This window comes from Trichechus manatus, unplaced genomic scaffold, assembly GCF_000243295.1.
Source record: "Trichechus manatus latirostris isolate Lorelei unplaced genomic scaffold, TriManLat1.0 scaffold00146, whole genome shotgun sequence".
Lineage (NCBI taxonomy): Eukaryota > Metazoa > Chordata > Mammalia > Sirenia > Trichechidae > Trichechus > Trichechus manatus.
In genome coordinates this window covers 287,758-305,945 of record NW_004444082.1, presented here as the reverse complement: position 1 = coordinate 305,945, position 18,188 = coordinate 287,758, and the positions used below count along the sequence as shown (strand labels likewise).

At 40.3% G+C, this 18,188-nt stretch overlaps 1 protein-coding gene across 1 annotated transcript in view; it reads right to left on the bottom strand.

Annotated features, from left to right (window-relative positions):
• Positions 1 to 1,113: 1,113 nt before the first annotated feature.
• ARHGAP28 (Rho GTPase activating protein 28) overlaps positions 1,114 to 18,188 on the bottom strand; it is a 99,154-nt gene continuing 82,079 nt past the window's right edge. The window contains exons 15-16 of the mRNA XM_023740061.1: positions 3,768 to 3,832; positions 1,114 to 1,518 (exon numbers count right to left, since the gene is read on the bottom strand). Of these exons, the coding sequence (XP_023595829.1) occupies positions 1,424 to 1,518; positions 3,768 to 3,832 (160 nt within the window). The 3' untranslated portion in view covers positions 1,114 to 1,423. The remainder of the gene's footprint in view (positions 1,519 to 3,767; positions 3,833 to 18,188) is intronic.

The window sequence follows — 18,188 nt, the reverse complement described above, 5'->3', positions numbered from 1 at the left end:
ATGGGGTTAAATTATGTCACGTTCTGTATTGAGACTAGGTAAGTACATACAATAAAATGTGTTCTGCATTTTTCAGCAAATTTTTGGTCAATTTTTTGAATTGCAAGACAGAAGGAGAAAGAGAAACAGTCATTTAGGCCTTTAATCTCTTTGAAACTGGTATAAATTCATAAAAATCTCAACCTCTGCATTCCAATCTACGGAACACCCCCGGGACAAACGAGAACTGTGCCCTCATTTAGCTAACTCTAGAAGGACTATCTCTGCAGTCTCAAGACGAAAGGCAGAGCAGTTCAATCCCTGAGCACATTTCAGATCTGCTCTAAATTAGAATCCCGGGGACTGTGTGTTCTGACCAGGTGCGGGTCTGGAAAATGACTCCACAGAATCTTGATAGCGAGACTGTTTCCAGCTTACCAGATACTCGCCTGTTGTTAAAGCTGGATGCTAATCCACAGTGCTTGGCCGTGTCTGTGATTACCCAACACAAGCAGAATCTGCTCTGACGGTACATAAAATCTGGTTATGGCTACACCTTTCAGCACTCTTGGATAAAAACAGTTCAGTTATCTTCAAAACTGTGCCTGCAAAACTGTGAAACAGACAGAATGGCACGTTTGGTGAGAAAAAAAAAAATCTGTGCCTGGCACATGGCCAGAGGTTCACTGAGCACCAGTTCATAAGGAGAAAATGGACTCTGGCCGATGACTGTAAGGGAGGCTGTGAAAGCAGGATACCTTTTGCCAAACTACGCTTCTCTATGGGGACATGTGCCTTAAAATGAGTAAGCTTTAAAAATACCAATTTCAACAGTCAACGAGAGAGAAATGTCCATTTGCACCAGAATGCGCATAGTCACGACACCGCATGACGTATAAAAGCAGTACAGCTGTCTCTAAGCAAAACTTCCTCCTCCTCCAATTCAGGAGCATAAATATTGTATCCTTAGCTTTAGAAACTAAATTCCCTTTGGAAATTTTTCTGAGCAAAAATTATGGATATTGTGGGTATTCTTGCTCAAAAATGTCAATAATATAAGTACATAATATAAGTATAAACAGAGGGTCTCATGCACCTCTTGTGTTTGGTAGCTCTTCCTACAGACAGAAGTGTTTCTTATCCCCAGATACAGGACCAAGTTCATTTCTCCCGTGAAGTCAAATACTAGAAACGATGAAAGTTCCATATTCTGGATTAGCCTTCCTTCTGGAAGGATCACCTCCCGTTTCCTTGACTTTTTCAAGGAACCAGCGTAAGAAAGCTTCAGCTCAAATGGTTAACCAGCTCCTCTTCCAATGTTCATGCTGATGATACCGGAGACACCACAGCTTGGGGCCCAGAAACATCAAGAGGATTACAGGAACCAATATGTCAAACGCAATCTTTTTCCCCTACCAATGTCACATCCATTTCTGAGAGTACTTCAAAAACTTGACTGGGGTTTAATCACCCATTCAGCTTGAGGATTTACATGATATACATCCAATATATAAGCATCTGGATCCAAGCAATGCTGTCCTAAAAGAAAGAGAAAATCGGAGAGTATTTTCAAGAGTGCATGCTTCTCTGTGTGTGTTTATAAGGTTCAAATAAGGCCAATATAGTTTTCTCAGCAAAAGCAAGTAGATACATTTCAAAGTTTCTTAGCAAAGCCTTTTTTTTTTTGGAAGATTGCAAAATACTTCAAATAAATTCCATGTGAAACTGCGGAAAGACATACAATCTACAGACAAACTGCTCCTAGCTTCAGCTAATATGGCAAGAACTTGGTTCTGGTATAAACTGATCGTTTGTACAATAATAGATGTCATCTTATGGTTTTATAGATAGAAAATGGACCAGGAATAGAGAAGATTCAATCAAGTTCACATTAGGCATAGTCATTTCTTTTATTTACTATGGATGTAGTGCCCATAGGCAAGAGATCTGGAAAGTATAAGATGATCATTCCATGGGGCAAGTATGGAATTCGACTATCTTTAGGCACAGTGCATTCGAGATGCATACTAAAGCTTCACACAAAACTACGAAGATTTGCTTGCTTGCTTGATTCATCCATTCATTCATCAAATATTTACTGAGAATTATTGTTCTAGGCACTATTCTACGGACTGGGGATACAGAAATGCCTCAGGAAGTCAAGCGTACTTGCCCTCAGGGAGCTTACATTTTAAAAGTGGCAAAAGAAAATCACAAATAAACAAGTATAACATAAAATAAGTCAGACAGTGATCAGAACACAGAGAAAAACAAATCAGGGAAGGCACACAGGCCGTGTGGGTTCAGGGCTCAAATTCAAAAGACAGAGATCAAGGAAGGCTCCACTGAGGTGACACGCGGTGAAACCTGTGGGAGCTGGAACTCGACGGGACTGCTTTTCCGGGGTCTCACCCGTTTTCTGCCTTTGACAGGGTACAGTCTTACCACTTTTCTATCCCTCTCTATTAGTGGAAAATAGATATTTGTATTTTCCTTCTCTGACAGGTTTCCACCTTACACAGGTTCCAGCTTTCACAGTTTTACTGTATTAGCAAAGACCGAGAGGGGTAGGGGAATAAGTCAGGATATCTGAGGGGAGGGCACTCTGGGGAAAGGAAGAGCCAAGGCAAAGGCCCTGAGATAAAGCTGTGCCTGGTGATTGGACACACGACTCGGTGTTCAGCGGGGAAGTCTGAGACACAATCCTGAGAGGCCTCAGCATGCACGTGGATTTAGAACCACGAGATCACCTGAGCTCACGGATAAAGTACAGATAGAGGAGAGTTCCAAGGACGGAGCCCTACAACTCTGCAACATTAACAGGTTTACAGGATAAGAAGTGACTGGCAAAAGAGACTCAGAAGCAGCAGCCAGTGAAGTGGGAGGAATGTTTTTAAAAGAAAGGAAAGATCAACTCAGTCAAGGAACACAACACCTGAGAAGGAACGACTGGATTTTACAACCTAAGAGTTCTCCGGCGACCTTGACAAGACAGTTAAGGTGGTGTGGTGGGGTGAAGCCCGCCTGAGGCGGATTCAAGAGGGAATGGGAGGAAGACATTGGACTACGGACAACTTCTTCAAGGAGTTTTTGCTGTAAAACGGAACAGAGAAATGGGATTAAACTTAAAGTCAAGAGAGAACTTTGTAAATATGAGAGACACTGCCATAAGTTTTCATGCAGATGGAAGTGATCTCTTTGAGAGGGGAGAGCTGACGATGCAGGATAGAGTGGGGGTTCCTGCAGCCATGTCCCGGGGAGGCAAGAGTTCTGTCAGGAAAGGCCAGTGGAGGGGCTGCCCCTAAAAGGGAGCGGGGATAACTCCTCCACACCAGGAGGAGGGCGGGCAGGCAGAGCGGAAGGGCACGGAGGCAAGTAAAGGGAGACTGCGGCCTTTTTCTTTTGATGCCACCCCCTCACCCCCGGGAAAACATGAAGAGTGACCTTTGAGAGTGAAAATAGGGAAGTTAAACAAAAAGGGTCTCATTTTCTGAAAGTTCTCTTGATGTTCTCCCCCTTACTGGTCTGGAAGAGTCCCAGAAAGAGACTTTCCAACTTTAAGAAACCCAGAAGCCTACTCCACATGGAAACTAAAATATTCTCATTAAAATTTTAAAAATATTCTAGAAAGATCACGCAATTGTTCTTAGATGAGATTTAAAAGTCAGAAACTTACTGATTTTAAATTTTATCAAAGAAACTTATAAAATACACTTTTACAATAAAGTAACATGTTTCTTTTAGAGTGATCAGAGAATTTGCAGTAAAAATTATTAAAGAACACTTACCTATATTTCCTCCAATTTCATATAACCGTTGGTTCTGGATCTTAACGCATTCTGATGAACCACGGCTAAAATAAGAGAGCAAATACAATTTTTAACCCTCTTTTATGATCTGAGGTAAATCTGTGGATTAAATAACTATAGCAACAAAAAATTCATTTTGCTTTAGGTACGCCCCCCAAATCCTGACTATGATGGAAATTGTGATAGGTTTTTTTTTTCTTTTTATGTTTGACACAGACAAAAGGCTCAGGTCCAGAGAGAATGGAACCATTCCAAAGCCAAGGTGGGATGCTGCAGCGCTCTGCAGCAGCAGATCCGCTCCACTCACCACTGCCAGCTCTGCTTTAGAGGCGCAGCTAACACACCACGGCTGGCCAAGCAGCAGCTGGATGTTTAACACTGCCTTGTCGTCTGTCCCACTGCTCTCAGTTCAAAAGAAGTCGGGTTTCATGTCTGTATTTGCAAGCAACTGAATGGAATCCCCTCCACAGCCCAAGTCACAATTCTAACCTGGCCTAATGTCTTGCAAACTGTCTAAGGCTGACTTCATTGCATATCTCTGCCCTCTAATAAAAGCAAGTCAGAGAAAATAATTTCCCAATTTAATGTTTCCACCCTGGACTAGAATGCCGGGCTGGAAGATTCTGAAAGAGCACTGCTGATCTCCAGCCTAGCTCGGGACTAACTTACAGTTGGTCACTCCAAAAAGATTGTGCTCAGCTCTCTACCGTGAGGAAGACTTATGTCCCCCCGCCCCGATTTTTTATGATTAATCAAACTTTTTGAGATAATTGTAGATACACATGTAGTTGTAAGAAATGACTCAGAAAGATCCTGTATACCCTTAACTCTACTTCCCCCAACGGTAACATCTTGTAAAACTCTAGTGCAGTATCAACCAAGATGTTGACACTGTTTGTTTTAGTCAAGATACAGAACATTTCCATCCTGTTCCTCTTTCCACATCCACCTCGCTCTCCCCACCCACCCTGACCCCCATATAAACGGATCACATTAAGGATGACATCTAAACGGAAACATACAGTAGGAAATCTTTTTGTATTGGCTTTTTTTTCCACTCAGCCTAATTCCCTGGAGATTCATCCACGTTGTTGCATGTATCAATAGTTCATCCCTGAGTATTTATTCTAGCATATGGATATACCACAGTTTAACTATTAACTGTTGATGGACATCTGGGTTGTGGCCAGTTTTGGGCTATTACAAATGAAGTTGCTACAAGCATTTGTATACGGGTTTTTATGTGAACAGTCTTCAGTTCTTTGAGGTAAAGGCCCAGGAGTATGATTGCTGGGTCATATGGTAGCTGTGTATTTAGTTTTATAGGAAACTGCTGAACTGTCTGTACCATTTTACATTCCCATCAGCAATGAATGGGTGACAGTTTCTCCTCATCCTTGCCAGCATTTGATGTTGTCACTATTTTTTATTTCGTCATTCTGAAGGTGTGTACTGATAGCTCATTGTGGTTTTAATTCACATTTTCCTAACGGTTAATAATGCTGAACATCTTTTCATATGCCATCTGCACATCCTCTTTGGTGAAATATCTAGTCATGTCTTTTGCCCATTTTCAAATTGGATTTTTATTTTCACCATTAATTTTTGAGCGTTTTTTAAATATTAGAGATCTAGTCCCTCGTCAGATGTGTAGTTTGCAAATATTTTCTCCCAGTCTGCAGCTAGTTCTTTTATTCTCTTCATTGGGTCTTTCACAAAGTGAACATGTTCAATTTTGGTAACATCTAATTTAGCAGTTTTTTATCTTCTATTGATCATGATTTTGGTGTCAAATCTAGGAAATCTTCACTAGTGCTAGATATATTTTTTTTTTCTAAAATTTTATAGTTCTAGGTTTTACATTTAAATCTGTGATCCGTTTTTCAAAACTCCCCTTCTCCTCCTTTCCCCAGCCCTGGTAACCACTCATCTTCGTTTGCCTCAGTAGATCTGCCTGTTCTAGATACTTCCTAAAAGCAGAATCATACACTATTTGTCCTTTGTCTCGCACATTTTTCACTTAGCATAATGTTTTCAAAATTCATCCATGTGGCGGCATGTACCAGAACTTCATTTCTCTTCATAGCTGAATAATACTCCACTGTATGTATATACCACATTTTTCCACTCATTTGTGGATGGATATGAGTTGTTTCCACCTTTAGGCTATGCTGAATAATGCTGCAGTGAACATTGGTGTATATGTGTCTGTTTGAGTCACTGCTTCCAATTCTCTGGAGTATATACCTAGGAGTGCAATTGCTAGACCATATTGCAATTCTATATTTAACTCTTTTTAGGACCTGCCAAACTGTTTTCCACAGCAGCTGCACCATTTTACATTCCCATCAGCAATGCAAAAGTGTGCCAATCTCTCCACATCCTTGCAATATTTATTATCGCCCCCCCCCCGCCCCCCGTTTTTAAAAAAATAGTAGCCATCCTGGTGGGTATAAAGTAGTATGTCACATGGTTTTGATTCACATTTCCCTAATAGCTACTGATGTTGAGTATCTTTCAAGTGCTTATTGGTCATTCATATATCTTCTTTGCGGAAATGTCTAATTAAGTCCTTTTCCAATTTTTAAATTGGGCTGTTAGTCTTATTGTTGTTGAACATGGAGAGTTCTCTGTATATTCTGGATAATAAACTCTCATCTGATATATGGTTTCTGGATATTTTCTCCCATTCTATAGGCTGTCTTTTCACTTTCTTGATAATGTCCCTTGATGCACAGAAGTTTTTAATTTTGATGGTCTTATTTTTTTTCTCTTGTTGCTCATGCTTTTGGTGTCATATCTAAGAATACACTGTCTAAAAGAAAGCCCTAAGCTTTACCTCTATGTTTTCTTAGAAGAGTTTTATGGTTTTAGCTCTCACATTTAGGTCACTGGTCTATGTTAAATTAATTTTTGTATATGGTGTGAGGTAAGGGTCCAACTTAATTCTTTTGCGTGTGGAGATCCAGTTGTCCCAACACCATGTGTTGAAGAAACCATTCTCCCAGTGAATGGATTTGGCACCCCTATTGAAAATCAGTTGGCCATGTGGGTTTATTTCTGGATTCTCAATTCAGTTCCATTAGTCTAGAAATGTCTATCCTTGTACCAGTACCACACTGTTTTGATTACTGTAGCTTTGTAATAGATTTCAGAATTGGGAAGCATGATTCCTCCTACTTTGTTCTGTTTTTTTGAGATTGTTTTGGCTATTTGGGACCCCTTGCAATTCCATATGAGTTTGAAAATCAGCTTTTCCATTTCTGCAAAAAAAAAAAAAAAAAAAAAAAAATCTGTTGGAATGTCCATAGAAATTGCATTGTACCCATAGATCACTTTAGATAGAATTGTTTTCTTAACAATATTAAGTCTTCCAATCCATGAACACAAAATCTCTTTCCATTTATTTAAATGTCCTTGTATTTCTTTCAGCAGAATTTTATAGTTTATAGCGTAAAAGTCTTTAACCTCCTTGGTAAAGGAGGTAAATTAGTAAGTATTTTATTCTTTTAGATGCTATTATAAAAGGAATGGTTTTCTTAATTTCATTTTCAGATAGTTTGTTGCTGATATATGAAAACATAATGGATTTCAGTCTGCTGATTTTGGGCCCTACAACATTGTTAAATTCATTTATTAGCTCTAGTAGCTTTCTTGTGGATTCTTTGGGATTTTCTATATATAGTATCACTTCATTGTGTATAGAGATGTTTTACTTCTTTCCCAATTTATATACCTTTTATTTCTTTTTCTTGCCTAACTGCTCTGGCGAGGACTTCCAGTACAATGTTGAGTAGCAGTGGTGAAAGCAGGCATCCTTGTCATGTTCCTGATCTTTGGAGGAAAGCCTTCAGTCTTTCACATTGAATACGATGTTTGTATAGGTTTTTCATAAATGCCCTTTGTCATGTTAAGGAATTTCCCTGCTATTCCTAGTTTTCTGAGTATTTTTACCATTGTCAAACATCAGTTGGACATATTTATGTGGGTCTATTTCTAGGTTTTCTACCTTGTTCTCTCAATCTAAGTATCTATCTTTCCGCCAAAACTTGATTACTGTAGCTACATAGGAGGCCTTAATATTGACTATGGAAACCGTGGTGGAATAGTGGTTAAGAGTTATGTCTGCTAATCAAAAGGTCAGCAGTTTGAATCCACCAGGCACTCCTTGGAAACCCTATGGGGCAGTTCTACTCTGTCTGATAGGGTCACTATGTAAGTCAGAATTGACTTGACAGCAACAGGTTTGGTTTTGTTTTATTATTGACTACAGTGCTTCCTCCCACTTTTTTCTTCTTTTTAAATATTGTTTATTCTAGGGCCTTTCCATATAAATTTTAGAATAAGCTTGTGTATAATTGCAGAAGGAGCCCTGGTGGCACAATGGGTAAGCACCTGGCTGCTAACCAAAAGGCTGGTGGTTCAAACTCACCCAGTGACTCCATGGGAGAAAGACCTGGTGATCGGCTCCTGTAAAGATGGCAGCCTAGAAAACCCTAGGGGGCAGTTCTACTCTGTCACATGGGGCCACTGTGAGTCAAAATCAACTCAATGGCACCTAACAACACGTCTACAAAAAGTCTTGGGATTTCGATATGAATTGCATTAAATCTATACATCAGTTTGGTGAGAACTGATATCTTTACTATGTTGGATCTTCCAATCCATGAACATGGTATGTCTCTTCATTTATTTAGGTCTTCTTTGATTTCTTTCATCAGCATCTTGCAATTTTCAGCATAAAGATCCTGTGCATGTTTCCTGAAGTTTATACCTGAGTATTTATTTTACTTTGGAGTGATCGTAAATAGTACTGTGTTTTTAATTTGCTTCCACGTGGTCAGTTAGTATACAGAAATATGCTTAAATTTGGTGTGTTGATCCTGTATCCTGTGACCTTCCTGAACTTCCTTATTAGTTTCAGAAGTTTTTTGTTTTGTTTTGTAGATTCTATGGAATTCTGTATGTAGACAATTATGTCATCTGCAAATAGGGACAATTTGATTTCTTCCTTTACAATCTGTAGGCTTTTCATTTCTTTTTCTTGTCTTACTGCAGAGGCTTGAATTTCCAGTATTGTGCTGAATGCAAATGGTGAAAGTGAACATTATTGTCCTTGAACTTAGAGGAAAAGCAGTCAGTCTGTCACCTTTAAGTATGATGCTAGCTAGATTTTTGTAGGTGATCTTTATCAAGTTTAGGAAGTTCTCCTCTTTTCCTAGGCCGCTAAGAGTTTTCATCATGAATGTGTGCTGTGTTTTGCCAAATGCTTTTTCTACATTAATTGACATGAGCAAATCAGTTTATCCTGTTGATATGGTGTATTACATTAACTTAGTTTTTGAGTGCTGAAGCAACTTTGCATACCTGGAAAAAGTTCCACTTGGTCATGGTGTAAAATTCTTTTAATACATCGGAATAGATCTGCTAGCATTTTGTTGATTTTGGTATCTAAGTTCATGAGAGATATTGTTCTGTAGTTTTATTTTGTTTTATATATATTTTTTGTATTGTTTTTGTCTGGCTTTGGTATCAGGGTAATACTAACTTTATAAAATGAGTTAGAAAGTGTTTCCTCCTCTTCTATTTTCTGTAAGAAATTGTGCTAAATTGGTGTTAATTCTTAAAATGTTTGCTAGAATTCTCCAGTGAAGCCATCTGTCTTAGTTATCTAGTGCTGCTATAACAGAAATACCACAGGTGGGTGGCTTTAACAAGCAGAAACTTATTTTCTCACAGTTTAGGAGGCTAGAAGTCCAATTCAGAGTGCTGGCTCACGGGGAAGGCTTTCTCTCTCTGTCAGCTCTGGAGGAAGGTCTGTGTAGATCAAAGCAGTATCATCTCAGCCATGTCCGCAGGCAGGCCTCACTGTGGCCCTTGGCCCCTCAGCTGCTCGACCCCTCAGCCTGACCTCTGCCCTGCTCAGGCAAATGTTACAAAGCTCTTTAGCTTCACTGATAAGTCCCAGAGGTATTCCACTTGGCTAAGTAGCCTCCTGCCCGAAGGCACTCAGCTCTTACTCACTCTGTGGGTTGTCTCCCTCACCACCTTGCACTAGCCTCCTGCTTCTGCTGCCGCCTTTTCTCTGACACTACTTATAGCTGTCTTGTGCTGTCTCTGGTGTTACAGCTCTACGTCTCCTGATTCTAGGAGGCTCTCAGTGCAGGGACCTCACGTCTAAAGGACACACTTCTTGGTGATACTGAGGTCCCTATCTCTGCTTGCATCTCTTTCCTATTATCTCTTGTAAGATAAAAGGTATGACTCAAGTAAGGGCATGACTTGAATAAGGGTGGTGACTAGGGTAAAGGTGGTGACTTGAGTTACACCTTCTGGTAAGGTGGTGACTCAAGATACATTCCACCCTAATGCTGCCTCATTAACATAAAAAACAACTCATTCCCAAATGCGACCATAACCACAGGTATAGAAGCTAAGATTTACAACACATCACAAAATGGAGGATAATTACATCAGATCACAAAATGGAGGACAACCACACAATGCTGGGAATCATGGCCTAGCCAAACTGATACATATTTCTGGGGGACACAATTTAATCCATAACACCATCCGAGCCTGGAGGTTTATGTTTTGCAGGTTTTTAATTATAAAATTAAATCTCTTTAATGATTATAGGACAATTCAGGTTGTCAATTTCATCCTGGTTGAGTTTTGCTAATTTGTGGTTCTTGAGAAACTGGTTCATTTCTTCTAAGATTTTGAATTCACAACTGTAGAGTTGTTTGCAATATTACCTTATTTTTCATTTAATGTCAGCAGGATATGCAGTGATATCCTGTTTCTTCACATTGGTGATTTGTGTCTTCTCTTTTATCTTGGTTAATCTTTCCAGAGGTTTGTGAATTTTATTTTTTTTAAAGAACCACTTTTTTATTTCATTGATCTTCTCTATCATTTTCCTGTTTTCAATTTTATTGATTTCTTCTCTTATCTTTATTATTTCCTTCCTTCTGCTTGCTTTAGGCCTATTTTGCTCTTCTTTTTCTTGAAGTAGGAACTTAGATGATTGCTCTGGGACCTTTTTTCTTTTCTAATGTAAGCATTTACTGCTATAAATCTTCCTCTCAGTACTGTGTTAGCTGTATCCCACATAACTTGATATGTTGTAATTTCATTTTAATTCTGTTGTATTTTTTAAACATTTCCTTTAAGCCTTTCTCATTGACACAGGAATTATTTACAAGTGTGTGGTTTAACTTTCAAGTGTTTGAAAATGTTTGTGTTGCCTTTCCTGTTATTTACATCTAATTTTATTCCTTTATGCTCAGAGAACATACTCTGTAGGATTTCAATTCTTTTAAATTTGTTGAGGTTTGTTTTACAGCCCAGGATATAGTCTCTCTTTAGGATTCTATTCTAAAGATTTATTTATAGTACTTACCGTGTTTTGAGGATATTGCTTTGTATGGTTCCTTCGTGGTTGCTCTAAGTATGCTTATGTAATTCTTCACAGTCTACTATCACAGAAGTTTTACCTACCACTGTGAATGACATACAGGAATGTCACTTCCATTCAGGTCCCTTTACTCTCCCAACTTAAAAAAAACTAAAAAGCGATTTATTCTTAGTTCTTTGAATTAAAAATCACATATGTTAAAGGAGGAGGACTGCTAATGCATTACAGATTTCATTTTTAAAATAAAGATAATTCTGATATTCCAGCATACCTAAACTTTACTTTAGTCTAATATTATTATTTTACCATTAAAAACTGATAGTTTTTTTTGGGGGGGAATTGGTAGGACCCTGTCAATTTTTAAAAATAAAATTGTAATTTGAGGACTCTTTTAGATTTACAAAAAAACTGTGACAGTAGTGCAGAGAGTTCTATATACCCCATAACTGGTTTCCCATATTATTAACATCTAATATTAACAGGGTACATTTGTTACAATTAATGAACCAATACTGATACATTATTAACTAAAGTCCACACTTCATTTCGATTGCTTTAATTTTTACCTAAGGTCCATTTTCTGTTCAAGGATCCTATCCAGAACATCACATTACATTTAGTAGTTGCAGTGCGTTGAAGAGTGCCCCCCCATTCATGTCTACCCAGAACCTCAGAATGTGACTTTATTTGGAAATAGGGTATTTTCAGATGCAATTAATTATCTTAAGATGAAATCCTCCTGGATTTAGGGGGGCCCTAAGTCTAATGACCAGTGTCCTAAAGAGAAAAGAAGGCACAGAGAAGAAGGCCACGTGAGGATGGAGGCAGAGATTAGAGTAACACATCTACAAGTCAAGGAACATCAAGGTTTGCTGGCCGCCACCAGAAGCTAGAGAGAGGCGTGGTGCAGTTTCATCCTCAAAGCCTCCAGAGGAACCAACCATGCTGATACCTTGGCTTCAGACTTCTGGCCTCCTGAACTGTGAGAGAATACATTTGTTTTTTAAGCCACCCAAGTTTGTGATAATTTGTTATAGCAGCACAAGAGAAACTAATACAATAGTCATGACTCTTTAGGCTCCTCTTAGCTGTGACAGCTTCTCAAGATTACCTTGTTTTTGATGACTTTAACAGTTTTGAGGAGTACTGTTCAGGTATTTTGTAGAAAGTTCCTCAAGTGGGATTTGTCTAATGTTTTTCCTATGTATAGGCTAGGGTTATGTGTTCTTGGGAGGAAGACCACAAAGGTAAAGCGCCATTCTGATCACATCATATCAAGGGTACTATCAACATGACTTGGAGCCCTGGTGGCACAGGAGTTAAGAGCTTGGCTGCTAACCAAAAGGCTGGCAGTTCAAATCCACCAGGCGCTCCTTGGAAACCCTATGGGGCAGTTCTACTCTGTTCTATAGGGTCGCTAGGAGTTGGAACTGACTTGATGGCACATAACAACAACATCAGCATGACTTATCACTGTTGGTGTTAACCCTGATGACCTGGCTGACATAATGTTTGTCAGATTTTTTGATGGTAAAGTTACTCTTTTTTTCCTATTTCCATACTTACTCTTTGGGAAGAAGTCAGTATGCACAGTCCACATTTAAGAACTGGGCACCCTCCTCCCTTTTAAAATACAACTGTCTTAAGTATGTCCTCTCTATACAATGATCACCACATCAAACGGTGTAATTTTTTTTTTTTTTTTACCAGGAAGATGTTTACCTGTGTTTTATTGACTATACAAAGGCATTCAACTGTGTGGATTATAACATATTATGGATAACAATGCAAAGAATGAGAATCCCAGAACACTTAATCAAGCTCATGAGGAACCTGTACATAGACCAAGAGGCAGTCGTTCAAACAGAACATGGGGATACTGCGTAGTTTAAAATCAGGAAAGGTGTGTGTCAGGGTTGTATCCTTCACCACACGCATTTAATCTGTATGTTTTTGTTGTTGGTAGGTGCCGTAGAGTTGGTTCTGACTCACAGTGACCCTAAGTACAACAGAACGAAACACTGCCCGCTTCTGCGCCATCCTTGCAATCGTTGTTATGCTTGAGCCCCTTGTTGCAGCCACTAGGTCAATCCACCTCATTGAGGGTCTTCCTTTTTTTTTTTTTTTTTTTTTTATATTTTATTGTACTTCAGGTGAAGGCTTACAGAACAAATAGTTTCTCATGAAACAGTAGTACACATGTTGTTTTATGACATTGGTTAACAACCCCACAACATATTAGCCCTCTAAATTCTCAACATTTTTTTTTTTTTTTTTGGTGAAAATACACACAGCCAAAGATACACAGTGTAATTTTTAGTTCAACTATCAAATATGATTTGCTTCAACTATCAAATGAGAAATGCATGAGAAGTAGGATAGCCTCTTATATTTACCCTATTTTTTACCCATTCTGATGTTCTTTCCTTTCTCGTGTTCCAAGCTCTCTTCTGTTATCATTTCCTTTCTGTTTAGAGTTTCCTTTAACCATTGCTTATGGGTAGATTTGCTGGCAACAAATTCTCTTAGTTTTCCTTCATTTGAGAATATCTTTATTTCCCTTGCATTCATGTAGGATATGTTTGCTGGACATAGAATTTGTGGATGCCAACTCTTTTCTTTCACTACTTAAAAAATGTTAGTCCACTTCCTTCTGCCCTCCATGATTTCAGAAGATAAATTCATTGTTATTTGAATTGGTGTGTCCCCATAAGAAATCACCATTTCTTTCAAGATTTTTTTGTCTTTAGTATTCATGAGTTTAATTATGACATGTTTTGGAATGGATTTCGTTGGGTTTATCCTATTTAGGGTCCACTTAGCTTCTGGAATCTGTGGGTTGATGTCTTTTTCTAATTTGAGGTTTTTCAGCCATTATTTATTCAAATACGTTTTCAATCCTGATGATACAAATGTTAGCTCTCTTGTAGTCTCACAGGTCCCAGAGGCTGTTTCTTTTTCAGTTTATTTTCTCTCTGTTGTTCAGAATGGGAAGTTCTATTTATTTTTCTTCAAGTTCACTGATAACATCCCCTGCCATCTCCACCCTATCGAGCCCATGCAGCAAAAATGTTTTTAAAATTTGTTATCGTACTTTTTAAGTTCTAGCTTCCATTTGTTCTCTTCTAATAACTTCCATTGCTTTGCTAATATTTTCTATTTTTCACTTGTTTCAAGAGAATTTGTAATTGCTGGTTGAAGCATATTTGTGATGGCTGCTTTAAAGTCTTTGTCAGATAATCCTAACATCTGAGTAGTTTAGTGTTGACATTTGTTGTTTTTTCTCATGTATGTTATTTTCCTTGTTGTAGGTATAATGAGTGAATTTCTCTATCCTGAATATTTTGGATATTATATTAGGAGACTCTAGTTCCTATTTAATCTTCATTTTTTGGCAGGCAGTCCTTCTGCTGAGGTTTAGCGTGAGGTTGAGGTAGGTGTGTATGTCCAGCTTCCCACTGGTCCCTGCCAACACCTTCCCAGTGACAGTGGGACAGTGACTGACACTGCTTTATTCCTTCCAGTATGGGTGTAAGATCAGTTTCCTGCTAGTCTCTGCTGCCACCAAGGAGAGGGGAAGACAAGTGCTGGCTCAAACTGCTTTGCTGCTGCAAAGTGAGAGGGGAAACTCAGTGCCCCACAGGGTCCTGCTGACACCAGCAAAGAGAAGACAGGTAGCAGAGAGTCAGTTATCCCTGTCTCCTACCACCTGTTCCATTGAGTTGACGCCAGGTGGGGACAGAGGCTCAGCTTCCCACTGGGTCCAGCTGACACCATTGGGTGCAGGAGGGAACAGGAGTGCTGACTAGCCGCACTTCACCCTGCTTCATTTAGTTTCATTATGCTGGGTGCAGATGCATGTTCAACTCTCTACCGGGCCTCACTGACACCAGGAGTGTGGGAGGGGAGTGGGGTGCTTACTAGCCCCGACTGTACGGCCCTGGTCAGTTTTATCAATGCTGGGTAGGGGTAGAGGTCCAGCCCCCCATCAGGCCCCAGTGACACTGGGGAGGTGGTGATGAAGCCTAGTGGTGACTTAGCCTGCCTTGCGCTGCCTCGTTAAGTCTCACGGCTGCTGGGTGGAAGTTGCTGCAGGACCCTGGTGATGCTACCCCGACAGGGAATCAGATCACCACCTGGTTCTGTCAGGTAGGAGATGGAAGATCAGTTGCCTGTCTGGTCCTGCCAAAACCAAGGGAGCAATGGTGTGGTTTTTCTGTTGGTGTTTGGTTGGAATGGAGCAGGTATTGCAAAAAGTTTTCCTATTGTTAGGCCGCCCTTTTCCCAATTCTTTGAACAGGAGTAACAGGCTTTCCTGGACATATTTTTAGTCTGGGCCTGTTGTCAGTTTTTGGCTGGAGGCTTCTGCAGTGCCCTGTCTGGGACGTATGGGATATATGGCAATAAGGAAACCCAAGGAACTCATAACTGGGTTGACCCTCAAGGCCCAAGGTCCCTAGACACCTTTTAGAGTCTTCCTATGCTTGTTGTGTAATGTCCAGGGTTTTTCAGAAGCAAGAGGGAGAACGTGGGGGCCTCGGACTCTTCTCCCCTTGTTTACAGGAACAGGAGAGGAGGTGAGTAGGCAGTCAGAAAACAAGGTTCTGGTGAAGCAGGGAAAAATGGGGCTGGTTTACAACTTTTAAACTGAAATAGGCTACAGTTCTAACTAGTTAAGAGAATGGATACAGCAAGATCTTTTGAAGAAGTTGGTACAAAATTTGAGTCTATTCGCAGTCATTGAATCTAATTTACTTTTAATAGAAACTTTTTTCCCCCCACAAAAGATCTGCATGAGAGTATAGAGTCAGTTTTGTAACACGTGTAACTAGGAACCCATCGGATGGCAAATCCTTCAAATGGAATTTTGAGTCTCTATATGGAGCCCTGATGATGCAGTGGTTAACAGCTTGGCTGCTAACCAAGAGGTCAGCAGTTCCAATCCACCAACTGCTCCTTAGAAATGCTATGGGGCAGGTCTACTCTGACCCATAGGGTTGCCATGAGTCAGAACTGATATGACAGCAACAGGATATGACTGCCCAGTGGTAACTATTTACAGAGTTGCAGGTTCCAGGACAACTGCAGAAATGAGTCTGTGTCTGTGGTGGTGGTGGTTGGGGGGCTTCTCCTGGCCTCTGTCTACTCGTTTACCCTCTTTCAAATGTAAGCTTTAAAGTATATACACAAAATACATACAACTTGATGACTTTTAACTAAAACACACCAGGTAACCAGCTCCCATATGTAAAAAAATAACTTCTTAGAAGCGTCTTCTTCATGTCATGCCTTCTCAGTAACCATCCCTTTTACCCCCACCAGAAAACCACCATCCTGACTTCTAACACCACAGATTACTTTCATTGGCTACTCCCATTTTTAATTGACACTTTTGTTGAGATAATTATAGATTCACATGCAGCTGTAAGGAATAATACAGAGAGATTCTTTCTACACTTTGCCCAGTTTTCCCCGACGGTAACATTTTTCAAAATCATAGTATAATATCACAGTCAGGATTCTGTCATTGATAAAATCCAATCTAATTCAGATTTCCCAATTTTTACTTGTATCTGTGTGTGTGTGTCTGTGTATGTATTAAGTTGGTGTATCCGCTACCACAGTCAATATACTGAACAGTTCCCACACTACAGTGGTTCTTCCTGTTGCCTTTGTAGAACCACACCCATCTCCCTACCATGAACCCTACAATGGGGCCCTGTAACAGGGCACTGCAGAAGCCTTCAACCCTCCCCCTTGTCTGGCAACTACTAATCTATGCTCTAGTTGTAAAATTTCATCATTTAAAAATGTTATCTAAATGGAGTTATGCAATATGTAACCTTTAGCAATGGCCTTTTTTCATTCAACATGGCTACACCTTGTTAATATACTTGAAAGCTTCTTTTTAAGGATATTTAACACAGTTTTACTAGAGACTATCAAACCCTATTTACTCTCCAATACATAGATTTAAAGTAGTGCTTCTCATTTTTTCAAAACATCATGGTTGGAGGAGGGGCCAAGATGGCAGCGTAGTCAGATGCTTCCGGTGGATCCTCTTACAACAAAGACCCGAAAAAACAAGTGATTGAATTATATACATCAGTCTGGGAGCCCTGAACATCAAAGGCAGAGTTGAGGAACTGGGCGGAGTGGCAGAAGGAGGGAGAGACAGTTCAGAATCACTGAGGAGCTCCCAGACCGGACCGGGCGAGAGCCTGAGCACTTCAGACCCGATCAGCTAGGGTGTGCAGGGTGAGGCAGGCAAGCAGCCATGCTCAGGAGGTGCGTCTTCTGCGCTGGGAGAGACCCAGTCGCTGTGAGTCTACACAGCCATCAAGAACCAGCGAGAAGCAACCCTCATGGGTGAAAGACAAGTACTTCCGTACAGCCTACCGCGCATAACAAAAACACTCCAATTAGGGAAAAACCTCTCTCCCATTTACCTCCCAGCTCCCTGCTCTGCACTGGGTCCTGGACCAGCTTCAGGAATTGCCAAGTCCCCTGGGCCGGAAGTAGGATCCATCACATGCCCAGAGCCATTCTCCCTGCCTTGCAGAGTGAACAAATTAATGGGGGAAAATAAACTGTTGGCTCGCCTAAGCCAGAAACCCAGGATAGGCACAGCTCTTTTGCCTAGGCACAGGCATAAGGGATCCACGGACTTTGAGTGCCTTTCCCCCTGTATAGACTTGTGTGGGCCCATCTCAACAGCATAGGCCCTCATTACTGCAGTACAACAGGGTATATACTGGAACTCTAACTTCAGTTGTTACCGCTGTGAAGTGGCAGGTTCTTGACATTTGATACTGCTCTGCCCATTAAGCACGGTCTTCACCTACCCACATCAGGGGCCTCAGGACTGGTGGTTCTACCCACACCACCTAGCCACCTGCGATAGGGGCCCATGAATAAGAGGTGCCCCCCAGTCCTTACAGCCAACAGCATTAGGTGCTCATAGTATGGCTGCAAAACCC